Genomic DNA, 24,449 nt, shown 5'->3' with positions numbered 1-24,449 from the left:
ATTTTATTATATTTATGAACTTTTTAGAACATCCTGTAGCTGAAGCTCTCTGGGCAGTTTACAATTAAAACACAATTTTAAAAGTTAGGTAAAAGCACGTATTAGGAAAATCAGTTTGGTGTAGTGGTGATCAGGCTGACTCCTTGCTGGTCCCTTCATTTGACCTAAACTGATTTAAGCTTATTTGATGTGCCTTTTTTTCTCTTTGCATTGTTATATACTTATATTATGTTTTTATTATGTAAGGGATACATTATGTATTGTGGTGACAGAAACATACAATTGTTGTTAGTTGTGAAGCCATGTCCGACCCTATGGACAATGTCCCTCTAGGCCTTCCTTTCCTCTACCATCCTCCGGAGTCCATTTAAGCTCATTCCGACTGCTTCAGTGACTCCATCCAGCCACCTCATTCTCTGCTGTCCCCTTCCTTTTCTTTTCCCCTCAATCTTTCCCAGCATTAGGCTCTTCTCCAGTGAGTCCTTCCTTCTCATCAGGTGGCCAAAGTATTTGAAAACATAAAACAGAAAGCTCAAAAAGAAAGAGAAAATCTTGTGAAATAGTGCAGTTTAAAAGCTGAAAGAGATTCTGGAATAAACCCATGAAAATTATCCTCAGAATGGTAGTATTTTTAGGAGCTACCCATAATGGAATTGTCAAAATAGCTGACAAAACTAAAATTGTTTGATCACATAGCATTTATTTTACAAAAGCAGCTTTGTTTCGAATCATATATACATATTACAATGGATATAAAGCTTGATTTGACTCTGCATTGCTAGCTTTTGGTGAATATGCTTCAGAAGAGACAATAGTACTACTAATAATATGACAATAGCCATAAAAAAGTAAAACTATCCTAAACAGATAGAAAATACCTCCCAATAAAGTAGAGATTGTGCCTCTAATATTAAAGAATTTTCTAGAACAGCATTTGCCAGTCTTGCCAAAAGTATAGACTTCCGAAAATTCCCATCTGACATCATCATTGTTACAATCTGCAGAAATTGAAGTCCACATAACTTTAAAGTCTGACACAAATATTTTAGAGATAGGAGAGGATGTATGTAAACTTATGATGTGGAGAGGAAAAAATGCATAAATGAATGGTTTATGTTTTCATTATTAGCTGTTCCTTCACATTCAGATCTGGTCTGATTAAAATAATGTAGCACTTGGGCATGAAGATGCAGCCCAGCAGGCCAGCACTGGAGGCCAAGATGGAGAAGATCTGCACAGCCACCATGTATTTCCCTTTGGTGCTCAGGTAGGTGGGTACAAAGGACACCCAGACACTGCAGAAGACCAGCATGCTGAAGGTGATCAGTTTGGCTTCGTTGAAGGTCCCTGGGAGGTTCCTGGCCAGGAAAGCCACCATGAAACAGATGGTGGCCAGGAGGCCCATGTAACCAAGAGCAACATAAAACATGGCAAGGGAGCCTTCGTTGCACTGCAGGACAATCTCTCCTGACTGGGAGTGCATATCAGAATCAGGAAAGGGAGGAGAGACCACCAGCCAGATGCTGCAGATGACTGCCTGAATACTGGAAGAACAAAGGATGATGGAGTTAATCAAACTCCTTCCCAGCCATTTTCTCACTCTGTTTCCTGGCTTTGTAGCCAGGAAGGCCAGCACCACCATGATTGTTTTGGCCAAGACAGAAGAAACAGCAACTGAGAAAATGATGCTGAAGGCTGTTTGTTGGAAAAGGCAGGTGACTCTCCTTGGGCATCCAATGAAAAGGAAGGTTGTTAAGAAAGAAAGCAGGAGTGAGATGAGAAGAATGAAGGAAAGGTTCCGATTATTGGCTTTGACAATGGGAGTGTCTGTGTATATAATGAAGATTGTTAACACTAAGGCAGTAATTAAAGACAAGGAGACTGCAAGTGAAACCACAATGATTCCCAAATCTTCTTGATAGGAGAGAAAGGTTATTTCTTTAGGGACACATTGATCTTGCTCCTTATTTGGATGCTGATCTTCTGGACATTTGGTGCAATAATCTGCATCTAAAGAGAGGGACATTTTTACTGTTTTCTGTTTTATTTTTTTTTCCTACCAGTAACAAGAAAACCTTATAGGGTAACTGCCTAAGTAGAATAAAAAGAATAATCAAATTATTATACAGTTTGGAATAATTGGTACCAATGAATAGACAGCAAAATGTGAAAGATATAGGTTAAAAAGAGAAAAAATATTTTGATCAATGAGAATTTGTTGAAATGGATGGACATTTGGAAAGTGTAACTACTGCTAAGATTTTGTAAAATGATGGTGAAATGTATCAACATACTTTTATTTTTTGTTTTCTGAGGTTCTCGCGGGTATTTGTATGTGGATCTTTGGTTATTCGGGTTTTCTCCCGCGTAAGATTGGAAGTATCTAGGCAACGTTTCGATGAAGTCTCATTCATCATCTTCAGGCTTCTGTCTTCAGCTCTGTGCTTCTCAGAGTGATGTGAGCTTGCAGCTGCTTCTTCCTTTTAACTGCTAGTGGGGGTGTGACTTGATTGGGTGGGGGCTTGGCTGTGTTCTGATTGGGTGGGGGTGTGTTCTCATTGGTTGGGGGTTTGGCTGTGTTCTGATTGGTTGGGGGTTGGCCATGTTCTGATTGGCTGGAGGCATGTTCTGTTCAGGTGGGGGCTTGGTTGTGCTCAGGTTGGTCTTAGTTACTGGGGGATTTGAGCTGGTGAGCTGTGATCTTGCTGTTTGGCTTCGAGTTCGTGGTCGTGCTGCATCTTCATGGTGGGGGTCAGTTCGCTTCATGTATGGCTCAGAGGGGTTTGAAGTGGGTAGTGATGCAGCTGCAGTGCGGCTTCTGGTCTGTGGTCGTGTCTCATCTTCTGTGTGGGTGTGAGTCTGCTTTTAACGTGGAAGTGTGGTGGTGGCATCTTGTGTGGCCCTCGTGGGTGTGGGTCTGGTGTCATTCATCATGTTAGGTACTCGTCTGTTCATGAGGGCAAGTTTCCAAATGGCTGGTAAGCGGGAGGTGTCATCTCTTTTATTCATGCTGTGTGGGCGTTTTTCTATCTCTATGGCTTCTCTGATTATTCTGTTGCCAAAACCGAACACTTCAACAACAGAATAATCAGAGAAGCTACCAGTTCTCTGCCCAGTTTCTGGGTGGGTATGGCCATGGTAGGCATGGCCTAATTGGCCTCCTGCACCATGGGGGGGAGGTATTTTTGTCCTCCCCAGGCTCCAGAGGCTTTCCTCGAGCCTCCAAGAGAGCAAAAACATCCTCCCCCAGGGTCCGAAGGCACTCCGGAGGTCAGAAACAGGCCCGTTTCCAGCCTTCTGGAACTTCTGGGAGGCCCATTTTTGACCCTCCCTGAGCCTCAGCGTGGGCCCTGTACCGATCTGACATCGAAAGTAGGCTGCGTGGGGACTCCTGGGAGGGACAGGTTGGGGTGGGCAGGGCCAGCCAAAGATGGGATTTACCTGTTTGCCAAACCAGTAATTAAAAATGATAAAATTAGATACTGGTTCATCCAAACCGGGGAGAACCGGTAGCAGCCCATCCCTGGTATGAACCGAGGTTAACGAGGGATTGTCCTTTTCCCAGTTGCTTATCACCTGTTTCATGAACAGAACAACCAAAAGTACAACAAAATGGCAAAACATTTACAGAAACTATTCATTTATTGTCATATTTCTTCAGTGCCCATCTCCCTCAGAGGGAGACTTTTGCTGCTGATTGTTTTTCCACCCACCTTCCTGACTGGAGAAGGTGCCTTCTGCACAGGAAATACAGTCGTAACAGCAAATGGGCTTCCCTTCCTGACCCACTTTGAAAAATCCAGATTGACAACTTTCCACACACCTGGAAGGAGGCAGACTCTAAGTAGAAGGAGAAAAATAATAGGGGGCACATAATGGAATACAGCTGAAGGATGACATGTTGAATAAAGGAATAGTAAGGCCGAATCAGCAAGGCCCCTGATGGGAAGTTTACAGTTAGGCCAAATATGTTTAACTTTAAAACAGCAAATTTGGGAACATTCCTATGACTAATCTCAGTTAGAGCAGTTATAGCAATGTTTCAGTTGAACAACTTGCCTCCAGAAGTTGGGAATGCTCCAACACTGGTTTTTAAAAAGATGTTGGATAACCATTTGTCTGAAGTGGTGTAGGGTTTCCTGCCTAGGCAGGGGGTTGGACTAGAAGACCTCCAAGATCCCTTCCAACTCTGCTATTCTATTATGTTCTGTTCTGTTCTATTCCTTATCAGGTTATTGTATAATGTATGTATTCAGTTTATTAAACTGAGAAGTGAATCATAACAGTTTAAAATACCCCCCAAAAAACAATTCTTCCTACAAAACTGTGTGTCAACCCTGAACCTGACCTGGGTGAAGCCATTTTGGAGATTTAGGGTTGCCACAATGGAGCGAGGGATAGGGAGGGGTGGAAGGAGAGATAGCTGGGCTTGTGTAGTCAAAATAAAATACTTTCTCAAGACTTTCTTTTGGGAACCAAGGACATTATCACACCTAGCCGAGGGAAGAAGGAGTTATGTCACCAGACCAGCAGACACTGCAGTGATTGGCAGAGGTAGTATTCAGCATGTTCTGACCAGTTCTGGAGAACCGGTAGTGGAAATTTTGAGTAGTTCAGAGAACTGGCAAATACCACCTCTGACTGGCCAGGCCCCCATCCATTCTCTGTCTTCCAAGTCCCAGCTGATCGACTGGGTCTTCTTTTGTTGTGCTGCACAGGAGAACGGAGCTGGAAAGCAGTTTTGTGCGGTTGGGAGGGAATGGAGATATTACAATATCCTTCCCCTTCCACACCACCAAGACATGCCCACAGAACCGGTAGTAAAAAAAAATTGAATCCTACCACTGGTGATTGGGCCACGTGACTGATTGTTTGGAATTCACAGAAAAACTTTTACTTTTATTTAGGTGAAAATCAAGGGGCTCTTCAGAGTTGGTTTTCACCAGATATCTGCCAATTGATATTTCCAATAAAGCTATTCTTTAAGGAATCTACCTGCATCAAAGATCTTGCTTGCAATGGTTCCATTATTGGAACCCTGACATCCTGTCTTTTCTATTTGTTATAGGTTTTATTTTGTAGGAATCTGGGGACTGCTAGCTCCCCAATCTAATGTGTAAAGCTGGCAATTTGGAGTTATATATTTTTTTTTAAAAAAATAGTGTTTCATGCAGGAATCTATGCCCCAGTACTTATACTAGTAGCATATGTTACATACAAACTTTAGGGAGAGATTCTCTCCAGTCTCAGTGAGGTTCCCACAGATCAGGGGTGAGATGCAAATATTTTTAGTATTGGCTCAGTGGGTGTGGCTAGGTGGGCGTGGCTTCTTTTTTTGCAGCACCCACCCACTCACTCCCCTGCACTCCCTTTTTTTTAACCTCCTAGGCCTCAGGGAAGCATCCTGAATGATCAGCTGTGCCGGGATCCCCCTTGCTCTCTTACTGGTTTGCTCAAGAGGCTTCCCTGAGGCCCAGGAGGCAAAAAACGGAGTGGGGGAAGGGAGTACAGCACACACACATTGTGAACTCCTCTTTGCCTCCTAGGCCTAAGGGAAGCCTCCTGGGCAAACCAGTAAGACAGCAAGGGGGATCCTGCCACAGCTGATCATCAGAACAGCTGATCGTTGGGAGGAAAAAAGAAAGAAATACCAGTTTGGCCGAACCGGTAGCTGTTTTTTTTACTACCGGTTCACCCGAACCATGTTAAACCGGTAGAATACCACCACTGCCACATTTACTGGTAAATGAGGCGCACAGAGAATATGTTGTACTTATTAGTACTGCTGATTAAAAAGAAAAAGAAATATGGCGAATGAATTAGTTTTTCCCCACCTTGTTAAGGCACTGAGGCCATACAGTGGTATCTAGGTCAATGACAAATTTGGATTCCTGGGATTTCTCTCTTGCAAAACTTCCAAATTTCACTCGAAGAAGAGATCTGTTTGGAAATTCTGCGTAGTTCACAATGTCAAATTCAGCTGCCAGCTCTCCGTTCTTGTCCAGATACACCCCATCCATGGTATTGTTGTAAAACTGGGTATTCTGCAGGAAATGATGAATCTGGCATGGTAAGGATGACATCATCAATAAGAAAAACTTCAGCCTTTTATAGAAGAATCATTTGATTTCAATTACAACCTTCTCAAGCTTGTGTTTTCGGGTTCACTAGATCAGGGGTGTCAAACTTGCAGCCCGGAAGCCAGATGCATCACACACTGGTCATGCCAACATCTGGTTTAGCAAAGGGGGGAAAGTTGCGATATGTCAACTGATGATGCCTTGATGACGCGAATTTGACACCCCTCCGCTAGATGAAGTAAGACCCTGAAGTCATTTTTTTTTTCATTTCTTCTTTTATTGAAGCAACCTTCAATTTCTGGTCATTTTATGGACATATCAATGGAACTTTCTCGGCAAGAACATTGGAATCATTTGCTCTTGTTTTGATCAGATATGCTTTGCACCTCCCCAGTCCAGTCTGCAACCCTGGGTTTTTCTGTGAATCTTCCACCCAAGGACTCGTCAAGCCCAATTCTTCATTGTTTTCTAGCTCAGACAAGTTCTACCAAATAAAATCACCTTCTCAGCCCTGATTTTATGTCTGAGTTCCTGTGAACCATCTTCATTTTTGGAAAGAATTTGATATGATAAATATTATTTATCATAAAGCAATGCATTTATTTCAACAGCCTGGCTCTTATTCATTATCTTAAGGATTTTATACATAGCATCCCCAACAGACATGTTATTCAGCCGGTTAAGACTGGTTCTGCAGAACCGGTAGGAGAAATTTTGACCAGTTTGGAGAACCAGCAAATACCACCTCTGACTGGCCCCAGCCTCCCATCGTTACCTTTCCTATATTTCCTTGATTTTTAGCTCAGTGTCAGCTTTAGAAGCTATATTAGAATCTCCTACTTCCTCACTGCTACATTCTTGAGCCTGGGAAAGTGGGAGGTGGGATGTTCTTGGAGTGTATGTGGTTAGACATAATAGCATTCTTTTTCTATGTCAAGGTCATCATATTCTGCACCTGGATGAGGGTATGTTTTCTGACCCAAACCTCGTTAAAATCAAATAAATACAAAGTATATATAAATGCATCTCTTAAGTATATATAAATGAGAGTAATTAAAACTAATTGTTCCAGAAAAGAGCAAGCTCTTTCAAGGTTGTGAAAGGCTGCCAAGAACACAAGATTAATTGCAGAGAAAAATCCAAAACCAAAAGTCTCCAAAAAGAAACCAGAATAGACAGGACTTCTACAAGAACTTGGAGTTGAAATAACTTCTTTGCTTCCTGCAAAGAACCCACCCCTGAGGGATGGCTTTTATCCCTTATGGGAGGGGCCATCACCTTGCAGCCTTACTCCAGAGTCGCCCACGCTGCTGCAGCTGCTCTTTCCTTCAAGCAGCCCTGTGTGCATGCGCACTGGGCACAGGCTCCTTGGGGACCTCTTCATCACTGCTACCAGACTCCACAAGCTCCGAATGCAGCACCCCACTCTCTCATAGTCTTGGCCCCATCCCTGCATCACATGCAGGCCCCTCACCTGAGTTCTCGCTCTCAGAGACCTCAGCCATCCACACCTGCTGCCAGCAAACCACAACAGCATGTCTCAAGTTGGCACAGATGGTGATTGGGGCATGTGATGTGGTGATGGGTGCAGGGGGATGGATTTGTAGTTTTTACTTATTGCAAGGAAGCCTGGAACTTTCAGTTTCAGGATTCCACAGATGTGCCAGTTTACTATCCAATTAAAACTTTTGAGAAGATGTCTGTCTCGGAGTTATTTGTTGCAGTGGAGGTTTTCTGGAATGCTGACACTCAGCTCATTTGCGTGGCAGAGTGGATTGCTGCACCTCAGCTGAGCTAAAAAGCAGCTCACCAGCATTGACACAGGTCGGTATTTTACCCTGTGTGTGTGCATGAAGCATAGAACCAGTAGGAAACAATTTGGAAACTGATCCCCTACTCAGATTCTTCCCCATTACAACTATCATTTTGGGTCTCTACAAAACTAGCCCAACAGTCAAGAAGCAACAATTCCCAAATCAAAGATGTTAGTGATAGCTAGAAGCAACCATTAGGAATACTTTTCTGTCCATTGTTGGAAAAGATGGCCTTTAAGATTTTTATTAAAATATGTGGTGTCAATAAAGAGAGAAAAGGTTTCCCTTAAGGAGCTCATTTGCAGAACAGAAATTCTTGAATACAAAAGCAACAGTCTCTTCCCAAATTGGGCCCTTTCCATGACATATCAGTTTCAATTGCAACCAATTTAATATGCAAAGCTGGTAATTGGAATAAATACCTCTTGAGAAAACTCTGGTGTCCACCCACAAATATGCCATACCGTATTTACTTTACAATTATCAACTGACAGTAATAAATAGTATTATTGGTAGTATTCATGATTCTTGATTTTAGCTGAGATCTCTCTTATGGAGCAAGAAATACCTGCCAAGCTTGTAGCCTTTTCCACTTCAAGGCATTTCCACCTATCAGCCTCTCCCTGGATGAGGAGAAAGAAGCAGCATCTAAGGCCTTTGCCACAGCCCAGATGGTGTTGTAAATATGATGGCTGTGAGAAACGATGCCTTCAATCTCCTTCTGTGACAGAGTGTCCAGTTCTTCTCTCTCTTTGCATCTAACCCACTGTTTAGCAGGGAAGTGTTGCTTTTCAAATGAACATGTAAAAGCTTTCATGGCAAACTGACTCATTGAAGAGTAGGGAACTTCAGCTGTGTCGTATTTTATCCAGTTCTTCGATGGGATGGAGCAAGAGAAAATACCATCAACGTATCGGAAAGTTTTGTGTTTCAAATTCAAAGAGAGGTCCCACATAGCTGTTACCACCCAGATTTTTTTTATTTTAGGTTTTATCAAGAATTGAAATGCATCCTCAATGATATCCATCCCATAGAAATACATACTCTGCAAAGTAGATTCTGCATAGTAAATAAATACATTGACTTGTTTCCATTTGTAGTACAAAGCAGGGTTCAAATTAAATGGCTTTGTTTGCACCATTGGGATCCACTGCACAAAAACAACACAAATACTATTTTTGGCCAGTAAAGGTGTTAGAACTTTCAAGAACTTTTCTCCATTGTCAGTTTCTGGAGCAACAAGAACCACTGAAGTCCATCTGAAATACTGGATCACTTTAATGATCCCTGCATATTGGGTTCCTTCTTTTGGGAGCATCCGGTAGAAAAAGGGAAATCGGGTTTTATCATTCATATCTTCAGAAACAAAAGCATATGAGATCTGGAGAAAAATGAAGAAAGTGATAATACCAAGCAAAATCAACTTTTTTGACTTTAAATTTTAAGTAAATTTAGAGCTAGAGTTGCACAGTGGTTAGAGTGCAGTACTGCAATTTTACTTTTGCTGACTTCTGATTGCCTAGAATTTGCCAGTTCGAATCTCACTAGGCTCAAGGTTGACTCACCTTCCATCCTTCTGAGGTCAGTAAAATGAGGAACCGGATTGTTGGGGGCAATATGCTCCGTACACCGCTTAGAGAGGGCTGTAAAATCCTGTGAAGTGGTATGTAAGTCTAAGTTCTATTGCTATTGCTAAATTGTAAGTTGGGAGATAATTGTGACAGGGAACAAGACCAGTTCTATTTCTTCAAGGGAAGTCCAGTTCATGAGAAGACATTATCCCTTCTCTGGCTATTTCTAACTATGAGTTAAATCAAACTGTTTAACATATGTGACTATTCAGATGCAGAGTATAGAATACCCTAATATTATCCTACACTTCTAAAAGAGACAAAGCTTTCCAGAATTTCATTTCATTTCCCCAGTTGCCTTTCACAACACCAAGAAACACATTTCAGAATGGGAACCTGCTTACTTTTTACAGTCAACCAAGAACAGCTAATGATTTTGCCATCATATGGACCATTGATGTCCGTGAAACCAACTTAAGGTTATTATGGATCCTATCTATCCATTCCTATGGTAGTTTGATCCCAAGTATTTAATCTTAGCCAACTTTGGTCAACTCAGAACAGGTTCTGTACCCAGCATGGTGTCTACCAGGACTCATTGTTTAAGTGGGATCTTGTCTCTACCCCAAGTGTGACCATGGTTGTCACTTTGGAAGCCATATTCCACACTGCCACATAGCCTGAGAAGTTGGTAGAGGGTGATTTCAATTGAGCAATTCTTAGTAGACAAAATAAAATTATTTTCTTGGTTCAAGGTTATTAAGTGTGGCACAGCAGAGGAAAAGGACACTGAGACAGATCGTCATTGGCTCATGTGATGTGATGATGGGAGAAAAGGGGATGGATTGTAGTTTGGGACATTGTGGGAAGTCCAGGAAACTTTAGTTTCGAGATAATGTCAGCATTCCAGCAAACCTCCATTCCAATCAGTGACTCTGAGACAAGCATAATCTCAAAAGTACCTTTATTAGAATAGCACCTGGCACATCTGTGAAATCTCAAAACTAAAGTTTCCTGGACTTCCCACAATGTCCAAAACTACAATCCATCCCCTTTTCTCCCATCATCACATCACATGGGTCAATCACGATCTCTCTCAGTGTAAGATCCTTTTCCTCTGCTGCGCCACACTTAATAACCTTGAACTAAGAAAAGAATTTTATTTTGTCTACTTAGAATTACTGCATCAAATTAACCCCTGGTTATGTTTTGTTTATTATCTCTTTTAAGAGGTGAACTTTTCAAGGGGGGATGCCTGTCAGCTTTGGAAGCCATATTCCACATTGCCACATAGCCTGAGAAGTTGAGAAGGGGGTGATTTCAATTGAGTAATTCTAAGTAGACAAAATAAAATTCTTTTCTTAGTTCAAGGTTATTAAGTGGTGCTCTTTGACAAAATATCCATCACATTGAGTCCAAATGCCCATCAAGAGCTTACACCCACCCAATGTGATTTTTTTCAAGATAGGCCACCCTGTCCTTGAATGGCTGGGTGGACTGGACATTAACATTTGAACATTTGAACCACTATAAGCCCATGTATTGTCCTCATATTGCTTTCAAAGTTGGATAAGTAAGCTGTCAGCATTCCAAGAAAACTCTCCCATTCAGCAAACAAAGTCCATCTAAGTAAAAATTTATTTGAGAAGTCTTATTGGCACATCTGGGAAAACCCGAATCCAAGAGTTCCAGGTTTTCCCTTCACCAAGAGAAATTCAAAGATCCATCTCCTACACCCATCAGTTCACCACATGGTCCAATCAAATGTCATTCCAACTGGAGCCATTCCTCCAGACACTCCTCTCCAGGTGCTGGGTGACTTGTCCTTGACTTTTTAGAAAGAATGTTGTTGAATCTACTCTTCTACTCACTAAGAAATCCCCCCTCCCAAATTCCCAGGCACTAAATGTGGCAGCCTTGAAGCTTCCAAGTAAAATATGGCTTCCAAGGCTGACAGAAGCATCCTTACACCTGCACTGCTAAACATGCTTGCTAAGGAGAAAGTTCAAAGCCGTGAAGGCGAACCTACGGCACGCATGCCACAGGTGGCATGCAGAGCCATTTGTGCCAGCATGTAAACTGCAGGCAAACTGTGCATGGGTGCATCTCACAGCTGATTTTCGGTCAGTTTGAGGCCATTTTTGGCCTCCCAGAAGCTTGAGGAAAGCTTCTGCTGGCTTCTGCAGGTTTTGCAGGCCGAAAACTAGTCCCGTTTTGTAACTTCCTGTTTTCTGAAAATACCAGAACTGATGAAACACGGCTAGTTTTCAGCCTGCAAAGATTGCAGAAGCCTGCCTCAAGCCTCTGGAGGCCAAAAAAGGCCTCAAACCAGCTGAAAATAAACTGTGAGGCACAGTGCAGGTAAGCAGGTGGTGGTGTGTGTGTGTGGGGGGGATTGCATGTGCATATGTAGGGGTGTGGAGGGGCATGCATTGTCTTCTGGGTGCTGGCACATGAGCGCAAGCGTGCAAGTGCACACAGAAGTTTTGGCACAGGAGCCTAAAATGTTAACCACCATTGGTCCAGAGTATCGCAGTAAAGTATTCATAAATGACTAGAGCCAAATGGTAGTATTTTTTCTGGGTGGAAGGTTGACAGATTGGTGCTTTTAATATGCTCCCTTGGAGCCCTGATTTTACCTTTCAAAATTCATTGGCATAATAAATGAAAAATAACTTTCTGTCAGAAAACAGGAAAACTCTAAAACATCTTTTATGACACCTCTTTATATTTTTTTTGTCTGCAGTCCAGTTTAAATATTTATTACCCATCTATCAACAATATAAACCTTCAAATTTCTAGGTTCTATCATATCACAAGACCTAAAATGGACACCTAACATCAAAAACATCATCAAAAAGGCACAACAAAGAATGTACTTTCTGTATCAACTCAGAAAGGTTAGACTGCCCAAGGAGCTGCTGATCCAGTTCTATAGAGGAATTATTGAGTCTGTCATCTGCACCTCTATAACTGTCTGGTTTGGCTCTGCAACCCAACAAGACAGACACTGACTTCAGAAAGTAATTAGGACTGCAGAAAAAAACAATTACTACTAACCTGCCTTCCACTGAGGACTTGTATACTGCACGAGTCAAAAAGAGGGCTGTGAAAATATTTACAGATCCTAACATCCTGCACATAAACTGTTTCAACTCCTTCCCTCAAAACGATGTGATAGAGCACTGCACAACAGAACAACTAGACACAAGAACAGTTTTTTCCCAATCGCCATCACTCTGCTAAACAAACAATTCCCTCAACAATGTCCAACTATTTACAAAGTCTGCACTACTATTATTGTTAATCTTCTCATCACTTCTTATCACCTATCCCCTCCCACTTGTGACTGTATGACTGTAACCGTGTTGCTTGTTATCCTAACAATTTATATTGCCTGTTTCCTAGTATGATTTGATTGCTTATTGTACCCTATGACTATTATTAAGTGTTGTACCTTATGATTCTTGACTCTTGACAAATGTATCTTTTCTTTTATGTACACTGAGAGCATTTGCACCAAGACAAATTCCTTGTGTGTCCAATTACACTTGGCCAATAAAGAATTCTATTCTATTCTATTCTATTCTATTCTATTCTATTCTATTCTATTCTATTCTATTCTATTCTATTCTATTCTATTCTATTCTATTCTATCTGTTTAAATGCTTGGGAACATCCTAGGTCAAAACTGATTATCACAAATCCACAAATCTTACCTGTGGGATTTTGTAGATGCTCAGCATGGTTGCAATATGGTAGGAGAGGTCAGCATCGGTGCCTTCAAGGAGAGACAGCAGATTTTTCTGTCTTCCACATTTGTAGTTTGGAACACTTGCCAATGTTCCAGCTGAAAGTAGGTCTAACAAGACTTCAGCATTAATTTCTGCATTGAAGTTACTGTCATGGACAGTGTAACCCAAAGTAATGTTGGGTAGGATCAGAGGGTTCTGGTTGATCTCACGGAGGGCAATCAAGAAGGAGAAGAGATGCCAGTTTTCCTGTCTTCGTGTCCTGCATAAATTATATATCACATCACTGTCCAAATTCAATATCAATGTCATTCACATCTTGCTTCTTTGACTTAAATGGAGATACCTAAAGATCTTCACTCAGGAAGGTAAATAGGGCATGACAATCATGCATGAAACTGGTGGGGATGACATTAGTTATCCCAATGGCTACAATGTGACAGACAATATCTGAAAAAGGAATTGCTGAGAAGATTAATTGAATTATTTAGAATTTAGAATACAGTAGTGGTGAAAATTGCAAACATTCAATCTTGGTTTCACATTAAAACAGCTGCAGAACTAAAAGGCTTGGTTCACTCCATGGGAAGATGTTGTAAGGCCATAATTTATGCTAAAGGTTACCCAACTAAGTATTAACTGACATGGTGATAATTTTTGTATATCTCATTTTTTTCTATGGTGATAATTTTTGTATATCTCATTTTTTCTATGTTTTTCACTTTTCTTCTTTATAACTGTTATTCTAATAGCAAATCCTTCATAAAAGTCATTGCATTACATTCTTGATTAAATTATCTTTCCATTGATATATAATTTGATGGTACTAATCCAAAAAAGTGGTGTTATTAGCCAACAAACCTCAAAAATACTATTTTCCCAAAAGGTTTCAACATTTTTGGCCACTGCTGTAGAGCTGGAAGGGACATTGGTGGTTTTCTAGCTCAACCTCCTGTTCAAGCAGGAGATTTATATCATTTCAGACAAGTGGCTGTCCAGTCTCTTCTTAAAAACTTCCATTACTGAAGCACCCAAAACTTCTAAAAGCAAGCTGTTCCACTGGTTAATTGTTCTCACTGTTAGGAAATTTCTCCTTAATTCCAGGTTGCTTCTCTCTTTGATTAGTTTCTATCCATTGCTTCTTGTCCTGCCCAATGATACTTTGGAAAATAAGTTGACCCCCTCTTCCTTGTGGCAGCCCCTCCAATACTGCAATCATGTCACCCTTAGTTCTAATTTTCTCCAGACCAGCCAAATCCAAACCCTGCAACCATTCTTCATATGTTTTAGTTTTTGATCATTTTAGTTGCTTTTCTCCACAGATTTTCCAAAGTTTCAACATCTTTTTTGTAATGTGGTGACCATAGCTGGATGCAGTATTCCAGGTATGGTCTTACTAAAGTTCTATAAAGCAGTACTAAGATTTCACATGATTTTGATTCTATGCCTCTGTTTATACAATCAAAAGACTTACACTGATCTCTTCTATTTAATTTTGCCGTAGTCAAACTCCAAATTAAAAACTAAGCAATGGAAGAAATATTCTATGTCTACTACTAATTGTGGTCATTCCCAGCTGCAACTAACTTTTGAAGAAATATGGAATAATTTTGGAAGAAATATGGAATAATTTTGGAAGAAATATGGAATAAGTTTGGAAGAAATATGGAATAAGTTTGGAAGAAATATGGAATATTTATCATAGATATAGATTGCTAATTTAGATGCATTTAGATCAGTGGTGGGATTAAAAATTTTTTACTACCAGATCTGTGGGCATGGCTTGGTGGGCGTGACAGGTGAAGGAGACTGTAAAATCTCCAGTCAGAGATGGTATTTGCTGGTTTTCCGAACTACTCAAAATTTCTGCTACCAGTTCTCCAGAAACTGCTAAATGCGACCTCTGATTCAGATGTATTTAGATGTAAAATAGATGTCCAATTTGCGTCCAGTGGAAAATATGTCCCTTATTTGGAGCAAGCTCAACTGCAAAAGTCTGAAGCAGCAAATTGGCCTCAACAGAACTGTCTCCTTGCTTTGATTATCTTTTTTTTTTAAATATAGTTTATTAATTTTTACAATTAAAACCAGTCACAATACATACACAAATAAGCAAAAGAAAGAAAGAAAAAAAGAAAGAAGAAAGAAGAGGAAGAGAGGGAAAGAATTTTGAGAAAAGAAAGAAAGAAAGAGGTTACAGGATTAAAAGTATTCTTATTTTAACAGTTTGCAAGATCTTCTTTTGTTTTCATCACCTTAACTTGTGTCATATAACCACACCTGTTTTTAACTTATATCGTTACCTCGTTATTATGTATTGATACTTTTCTTTTTATGCCTTATAATATATTATTTATCTTTGGTCAATCCAATTATACCAACAATTCCAGCTATCATAGTATAGTGAAGTGTCTTTGTTTTTTAGCGCCAAAGTCAATTTATCCATTTCTGCGCATTTTGAGATTTTTTCAATAATCATTTCTTCTGATGGAATTTGATGTTGTTTCCAGTGTTGAGCGAAGGCTAATCTGGCCGCTGTTAAAATGTGTATTGTTATGTATTTGGTTTTTGGAAATTTGCTTATCAAAAATCCCTAGTAGGAAGGACTCTGGTTTGTATTCGATCTGCTCTTTGGTGATTTCTTCCAACCAAGTTTTGATTTTCTTCCAATACTTTTGGGTTTCTGCACAAGACCACCACATATGGAAAAAGGTTCCTTCTTTTTCCTACACTTCCAGCAATGCGGACTCATGTTGGGGTGCATCTTCGCTAACCTCGAAGGGGGAGATGCCATCTATAAAACATTTTATAAAGATTTTCCTTGTATGCTGCCGATTTGGTAATCTTATTGTTTCTGCCCCAAACTTTCTCCCATTCCGCTAATGTGATGCTGCGCCCTACGTTCTTACTCCAAGCAATCATATTTCCTTTTACGATTTCTTCTTCTAGTTCTGTTTCTAATAAGTAGTTATAAAATTTTGTTATGTTTTTTTATTTGATCCTAATAAAATTTTATCTAACTGTTGCAGTTTGTTATTAATTCCGAATTCTTTTTTGCCTTGTTTATATCTGCTTTGAATCTGAAGGTAAACCCATTGATCAATTTTATGTCCTTGCTCTTGAAGATCCAGCCTCGGTTTCAAATTTCCTTGTGGGTCTAATAAGTCTTTGTATTTAATCATTTTGGTAAGCTCCAAATTGTTTGGGTGAATCATTGCCTCCATTGTTGAAATCCATACTGGTACTTTTGTATAATGTTTTTCCTTATTTTCCTCCAAATTGTTAATAGTGCGTCTCTAATTAAATGTCTATGGAAATATTTTTGACTGGTTTTCCCTACGTCCCATAGAAAGGCGTGCCACCCCTTTGTAAATCATGGCCTTCTAGAAATAGTATTCTTTTATTGGTTAAATTCACCCAATCCTTCAACCAAACTAATGAGGTGGCCATATGGTATAACTCCCAGTTTGGAAATGCTAACCCTCCCCTGCTCTTCATATCCTGCATTGCTTTTACATTTATTCTGGGTTTTTCCCTTGCCAAATAAATTTCAGGGTTGTTCTATTGAGTTCTTCAAAAACTTTTTATGTAATTTAATTGGGATCGTTTGGAATAGGTACAAGAATTTAGGGAGAATGTTCATTTTAATAGTAGCAATTCGGCCTAGTAGTGAAATTTGAAGTTTCCCCACGATTCTAAATCTTTCTTTACCTGGTGTATCAGTTTATCATAATTGTTTTCTTTAAGTGTCTTACAGTGTGGGGTTAGCCAAATTCCTAAGTATTTCACTTTCTTTGTCACTTGTATATGCATTATTTCTTCTAGTTCTATTTTCTGTTTTTCTGTTAGGTTTTTGGTCATTAATTTGGTGTTTTTTTTTGTTTATTTTAAGTCCCGCTACTGCTCCAAATTTCTCTAATTCACTCATCAATTTTGGTCCCCTGTCTTTTGGTTCTTCAAGGAAGAAAATCATGTCGTCCGCAAACGCTTGCAATTTATATTCCTCTTTCTTAACTGTTAATCCCTTTATATCTGAATTCCGCCTAATTCGTGTTAATAATGTCTCTAATGCTAATATGAAGAGCAGGGGAGAGAGTGGGCAACCCTGTCTCACTCCTTTTTCTATCTTTATTGGGCGGGTGCATTCCCCATTCACTATTATATTAGCTTGCTGTGTATCATATATAGTTGTTATAATATTTTCAAATTTGGTACCCAGATTCAAATTATAAATTTTTGAATTAAAAATTGCCAATTCAAATTATCGAAAGCTTTTTCTGCATCTAGGAACATGAGTGCTACTTGTCTCTCTGGGTGGGCTTCATAAAATTCTAGTACGTCTAATACTATTCTTAGATTATTCTTTATTTGCCTAGTTGGAAGGAATCCGTTTTGATCTTCATGTATATACAAGTTTAGCAATCTTTTTAATCTGTTTGCTATAATAGAAGTGAATATTTTATAATCAGTATTTAGGAGTGAAATCGACCTGTAATTGTTTATATATCTGGGATCTGTATCCTCCTTCGGGATCAGCGAAATCAGTGCCCCCCTCCATGAGTCCGGCATCCTGGCTGCTAGTAAAACATCATTAAAAACTTCCACCATAAGTGGTCCGATTTGATCTGCTATTGCCTTGTACAGCACCCCTGGGATCCCGTCTGGGCCCGGGGTTTTATTATTTTTCTGGCTCTCTATTGCTGATTTCAATTCCGATTCAGTAATGTCTTTATTTAATAGTTCAGCCATTTCTTCCCCAATTGCCTTATCCTTTACTTCATCTAGATAATTTCTTATTCTATCTTCACTGACATCCTCTCTTTTGTATAAATCTTCAAAGTATTTATGAATGATTTCTTTTTTCTGTTCTATTTCCTGGTATGTATCTCCTTTGCTATCTATTAACTGGTATATCTTTCCTTTGCTATCTATTAACTGGTATATCTTTCTCTTTTTTTTCAATTTATAAGATAGCCATCTTCCTGGCTTGTTGGCATGTTCAAAATAGATTTGTCTGGTTAAGTTCAAATTCATAGTCATTTTCTCTTGATCAATTAAATTCAGTTTGTGTTTGACTATACTTATCTGATTTTGCAGTTTGGATTCTTTTGGGTTATTTTGTAGAAGGGTTTCTAGCTCCTTAATTCTTTGTTGTAATTTGTTTTGTTGGGAATATTTTTCCTTGTTTCTCTTGGCATTATAAGAGATTGTTGTGCCTCTTATAACTGCCTTCATCGTATCCCAGACATTTTGTTTCGTGGTTTCTCCATTATCATTTTCTTTAATAAAAAAATTCAATTCCTCCTTTAATTTATTAATGTATTCTTTCTCTCTTATTAATTGAGTGTTTAAGGTCCATCTTTTCTTTGGTTTTGCCCTGCCCTTCCATATTACCTGTATTGGATTATGGTCTGCCCATTCATTAGGCAAAATTTCCACTTCTTTTGTCTCGTTTGCTATCTCCCCACTCATCCATGCCATATCAATCCATGTCCATGTTTGGTGGGGATTTGAATAAAATGTAAATTGTCTTTTTTCAGGATGTAATCTTCTCCATATATCTGTCAGGTTTAGCTCTTTCATCATTTCCCTACAAATCTTGGGGAGCTCTCTCTTCCCCTTTTTATTCTTCCTGGCATTACTGTGATCATTTTGGAAATCAGCAATGGAGTTGAAGTCCCCTACCATACAAATATTTCTTTTTGCAATTCAACCAATTTTCCATATAGGTGTTTAAAAACTCTTTTTGGTCTCCATTTGGGGCATATATTACTACTAAAAGAATTGGAATATCATTAATCCAGATCTGCAAACCCAGAGTCCTTCCTTCTAAGTCCGACCATATTAGCTCAGATTTCAAATCCTCTTTCACATATACTGCGATTCCCTTCTTTTTCTCCTCATCTGCTGGTGTGGTAAATAACTTTCCTAATTTCGGGCATTCTAAATATTTTTCATCTTTCTTCTTTATATGAGTTTCTTGCAGGCACGTTATATCTGCATTATGTTTAATTAATTTAGATAATATCCTTTTTCTCTTAATTGTTGAATTTAAACCATTTATGTTTATTGATAGTAATTTTTTTTCTTCTCCCATCTATTTAGTTTTGTTTTGCTCTTTGTTGTGTAACAATTCCTCTCTCTTCTTGCGCTTGTATTGATGTAGTTCCTTCTGTCTTTTGTTGTGGATAGGTATTTTCTTGGTTTCCTACCGTTCCAGTTCTATTTTTATGTCCACTGTATTCTTCTTGAAACTTTGTGTCCAATTTCTCTCTACTACTTTGCTCCTGTGGGCCCACCATCCGTTCGTAAAAATCCTGGGCTTTTTCCATAGTATCTATTTTGATTTTCCTCTCTTTCCACGACACTAACATTCCTTCTGGAATAAGCCATTTAAATGTGATTCTTTTTTTTATTTAAATATGCTGCCAAAAATTTATAGTCATGCCTTTGTTCCCTTATTCTCCTCGGTATCTGTTTAAGAATCACAATTTCTTTCTCTTTGTAGGTTATTGTTTTATCTCTTGAGGTTCTATATATCATGTCTCGAACACATCTTCTAGTGAATCGTATATGTACTTCCCTGGAACATTTGTGGTGTCTTGCATAGTTTGTATTGACCCGGTAGACTTCATCAAACTCTTTTTGAATTGCATCTTTATCCATCTTCAATAAACCGGCCAGTATTTCTGCCATCAAGTATTCCAGGTCTTCTTCTTTTGATTCTGCCACATTTTGGAATCTTAGGTAAGTTGCTGCCTTGTCCATTTCTAGGAGGACAAGGGAGTCCTCCATTTCTTTGCTCATGCTTTTGAGATCTTCATCCACCCTTTCTAATTCCCTTTCTGTTCGTTCGGTTCTTTTCTCTACTTCTTTTATTATAACTTCGTTTTTTCTCCAAGGCCTGCTGCAACACCCCCACTTTATCCTCTACTTTGGAAATGTCCGCTTTCATTTCTGTCTTTAGTTTCCCCATTTCTTCCTTCAATTCATTGATATCTGCCCTTGTTTCACTGTGGTTTTTAATCATTGTTTCTTGCAATCTTGTCAATGAGTCCTGTAAAGTTAGGAACATTGCTTGGATATTCGCATTCGAGATGCTAGTTGACTTCTCTGTTGGTAGTGTTTCCTCTATTGTTTTTTGTGCCATGGGTGAAGTTGTTGCCAAAGTGGTCATTATTGTGGGATTAACCTTCCTACCAGATTTCAAAGCAGTGGTAGTTGTAGTAGTCATTTCCTTTAAAATTTGTTTTTGTTGTTGTACAATACTAAATATATTATTCCAAATTGGCATTCAGTATTCTTAGTTCTGTAACTAAAATTGACCAAGATCTATCAATCTATTAAGTAGCTATATTCTTAACTAATTAGTAAAGTGTATATATTTTTCTCTAGTTTGACTTCAATATAAAGTAACCTTAACTACAAAATATATTACATTCACAGATAAACCCACACAATGAAATATAATATTAGTCTAGAGAGCTCTAAGCTTGTTAAATAACTAATGCTTAATATTCTTACTGTCTCCCCTATATTCCCATTCAAATTATAACAATCTCTATTAATAATAACTTAACTAAATTAATTAATCCAATATTTTAACACTCTAATATTTCATTACTAAATGTACATATTTATCAAGAGGAAATCAGAGGAAAAAAAAAAGCAAGCATATTTCAACATAGCATACCATCAACAAGTAAGAAAGAAGAGAGGCTATTTTAGTAAGTATATACACACAGAAAAGGGTAGAGGAAAAGAAAAAAGAAAATTCCAAAGACAAGAGTTTTTGTTTCCGCTTTTCACTTTGGAAGCTTCCACTTCGAGCACACCAGAAATGGCAAATGAAGATTTGCTGAGTAACAGCTGCCAGTAAGCAATGTTCCCACTCGTTTAAAGACTTCCTCTTTTACTTATATTTTAATGTTCTTTAAATCAATTGTTCTGATCTCCTTCGAATAGAAAAGGAACTGTCTCCTCTGCTAGGACCTGTTCTCAATTTTCCCAGAGTTTATAGATTAGATTGTGTCCCTTCAGACAGTTAGATCTGTTACTTTGTTGTAATCACTTCAGCGTTCTGGATACTGCCTATGGCGTTGCTCTGTCTTTCCCCCCGATCGGCTTCGTTCTGCTTCTGGATCCGATTTAATAGCTTCAATCCAAATGTTAGTGATAATAGAGTCTTTTTAATCGCCCCCCGTGCTGGTCTTCAGACTTCCAAAATTCTCTTTACTTCTTTATTTCCGACTCTCTTCTGCCTGCCAAGCTCTTTCACATTCACTAGACCAATTCTTTTGTAGCCGCTTTCTCTTGGAGCTCACAGCTGGCATTCGCACAGTATTTAACAGCCTGAAATCAGTCTATTGTCAGTCAAATATCTTCTCTGCCACGACTCTCTTTCCCCCGAGCTTGCAAACTTTCACTCACTTTTTCTTCCCATCGGTGGCAGTCCGGACTTCGGAGCCTCCATTGTTAGGAGGCTGTTCTTGATCGTTGGGCTCTGGAGGGCTTCCTCTTCGTTGCAGGGGGGTTGCTTTCCCCACACTGCAGCCCGAGGTTCCCCCACACCGGCACGGGTCTCTCCAAGACTCGAGCACCCCGAAAGATCGCACCAAACTCAAGAGAAGAGAGGCTAGAATCACGAGCAGATTTCTGCCCCTCTGACCGTCCTTGCCTTGCCACCGGAAGTCTCCTTGCTTTGATTATCAATTTTCCAATATTTGCCCTCTTTTCTCTCTCTCTCACTCACTCTGCTATTCTGCACTGTAAATTCAACCATCATTCAAGAGTCTGCAATTGGAAAAAGCCACTACAGCCTCTTGGCACTTTCTCCTGCCAGAGGCAGTTTTGCATATCACAAGAGAGACTATTGTAACTCCCCAATATTTTTGATGGTCACCCTCTCTGGTGATTCTTTATTTGAGCTGCAAGCCCCCTTCTACATTTGGCTGCATACAATTTGCTTAGCAAAGGAAAGGAGTATTCTCCTTTTTTAATGTTAGGAACATTCTGAAAAAGGGCAATGTGAAGATGTTGTCCTACTTCAAACTGCACTGTGTCAGGGTTCCGAGGGATGCCCTAATTAATTCCAAATTTAGATTTGCATGAATAGGAAATTAGTGAGAGGATTATCAGTGAAATATCCAGGTATGGGTACCCTTGATTAGGACAGTAGACTTGGGTTTTTGCTTTGCACTTGAAGGTTATGGCTCAATGTTCTTTATGCAGATTTTAAAGAAATCTGATCAACCACAGGATTTGAAAGAAAAATCAGTAGAATTAGAATAAAGGAGTTGGAAGGGACCTTGGAGGTCTTCTATCCCAACCCTCTGCTTAAGCAGGAAACCCTATACCACTTCAGACAAATGGTTATCCAATCTCTTCTTTAAAACTTTGCATGTTGGAGCATTTACAACTTCTGGAGGTGAGTTGTTCCACTAATTAATTGTAACTGTCAGGAAATTTCTCCTTAGTTCTAGGTTACTTCTCTCCTTGATTAGTTTACATCCCTTGCTTCTTGACTTGTCCTGCCCTCAGGTGCTTTGGAGAATAGCTATTCTCTGCACTCTTTCTAGAGTCTCGGCATCTTTTTTTTTACATTGTGGTGACCAACACTCTTGGCAATCCTTAATCTTGCTAAATCCCCAAACCTTTGTAATTTCCAATAGCAAATTACATTACGGGAGTAAGTAAAATCAGTAGCAAATGGATTGGCAGCCAGGTGACACTTGCTATCTTAGAAGAGTGAGGAAAATTCTCAGGGACAACTCACAAAATGGTCAGCACTTCTTCACTCTCCTACAATTGGGTAGGAGATATAGAAGCACCAACAGGCTGAAGAACAGTTTCTATACATGGGCTGTCAGACTCCTGAATGGAAAATAACTTCATGTCAACATAGTATGATAGACTTGCAGGGCTGGTGCATTGTGCAATAAGGTCACATAGTGTAATAAGATTGGGACTGGGTTAGGGACTTCTTTCCTCACTGTGAGTTGTGTTGGTAGTGGGGTTCACGAAGGGAGGCTCAGCCAATCTCATTGTACACATGTTGTACTCTGACAATAAAGGTAATAATAACATAATGACTCACCAGAGAAAAAATTTGCTGGAGGGCATCACATTGAAATTGTAAATTGATCGTATAGCTTTCCTTGATGAAATCACTCCACCAATGACATAATGGCCTGGCCTGAAATGATTTTTCCAGCTTTTTCCGTGTTTGTTTAAAGTCAAGGGGCATTTTCTTTGTGGCATCTCCCAGGATACCTGGGCAAGCAGTAGCAGAAAAAGGAGAACCCTTATGTGCATTTGTGGCATAGCCACTGGCTCATCAGAAGCCTTTTTTTAAAAGGATCAGATGGAGCTCAATTCTGAGGCTTTGATGACGTTCCTGATTGCAAGGAAACTTTATATCTGAAGGAGATCTTAGAGACTAAACTCTCTTTGTGTGTCCTTGTCTTCAGTTTCAACTGCTGGTGGTCTAGGAGGAATATATGATGATATGCCTTCAGACCTGGAGGCAAGGCATCATCCAATGTTCCATTATTCTGATGTTTGTTTCAAAGGCAATCATGGGGAAAATCCCTGGAGATTCATTATGAAGGCAAAGCAAATCACCATTTGCTTGAAATGTTCAGCTCTGGAAGAGAATAAAATGCTTCTAAAACACAAAGCTGTATTGTTGTTTATTTTATTTATTTATTTTATTTGTCAATCACTTACAAGATAATAGGTATAAGTATAAACAGGAGATTGTATTAAATGCATTGTTTAAAAACATTGAACATGGTGAAATCGTTTTTGACAGATCTTTTTGTCTTACATTTTATGATACATAATATATATTTTATATACATTTATACATATTGAATCTTTATACATTTCATTTTCCTTCATTACATCATCCGCCATCCTCAGTTTTAGTTTAATTACATGATCTCGGATATCCCTTCTACAAATCCTATTTCTCTTTTTCTTTTTGAGTCCTTCCTTTCTGTTCCCACCAATAATAAAATTTATTCCAAATCATGTAATATTTTGACTCATCCTTGTATTTCATTTCTAAAGTCAGTCTGTCCACTTTAGCGCATGTTAAAATCTTATTTATCACCTCAAATGTCAACTAAAAAAAACTACTCCTTTGTTTTTTTAGCTGCCAGCAGAAAGGGAGTGAGGGAAAACTGTGCATTCCTCAAGTGTCTAGATAATGCCCAGCCAGTCACATGA

At 39.2% G+C, this 24,449-nt stretch overlaps 1 protein-coding gene across 2 annotated transcripts; it reads right to left on the bottom strand.

The window, feature by feature from the left end:
- Positions 1–60: 60 nt before the first annotated feature.
- Positions 61–23,842, bottom strand: LOC113429081 (vomeronasal type-2 receptor 26-like). Of its 2 annotated transcripts, none has more exons than XM_087948602.1 (6): positions 23,314–23,842; positions 13,185–13,479; positions 8,463–9,275; positions 5,835–6,044; positions 3,714–3,840; positions 61–2,010 (listed from the first exon to the last, which is right to left on the bottom strand). In XM_087948602.1, the coding sequence occupies exons 1-6, from the start codon at positions 23,538–23,540 to the stop codon at positions 1,112–1,114; spliced, it is 2,571 nt and encodes an 856-aa protein (XP_087804728.1). In that variant the 5' UTR covers positions 23,541–23,842; the 3' UTR covers positions 61–1,111. The 2 variants fall into 2 exon arrangements, with proteins under 2 accessions (XP_087804728.1, XP_087804727.1); XM_087948601.1 differs by having other exon boundaries at positions 5,835–6,062; positions 23,314–23,841.
- Positions 23,843–24,449: the final 607 nt, after the last annotated feature.

Source organism: Notechis scutatus, unplaced genomic scaffold (genome assembly GCF_049901735.1).
Source record: "Notechis scutatus isolate UNSWTSFEM ecotype Mainland unplaced genomic scaffold, rNotScu1.2 NSCUCTG21, whole genome shotgun sequence".
In the NCBI taxonomy this organism is placed as follows: domain Eukaryota; kingdom Metazoa; phylum Chordata; class Lepidosauria; order Squamata; family Elapidae; genus Notechis; species Notechis scutatus.
Note: the sequence above shows the minus strand (reverse complement) of the source record. Positions and strands in the feature narration are given on the sequence as shown.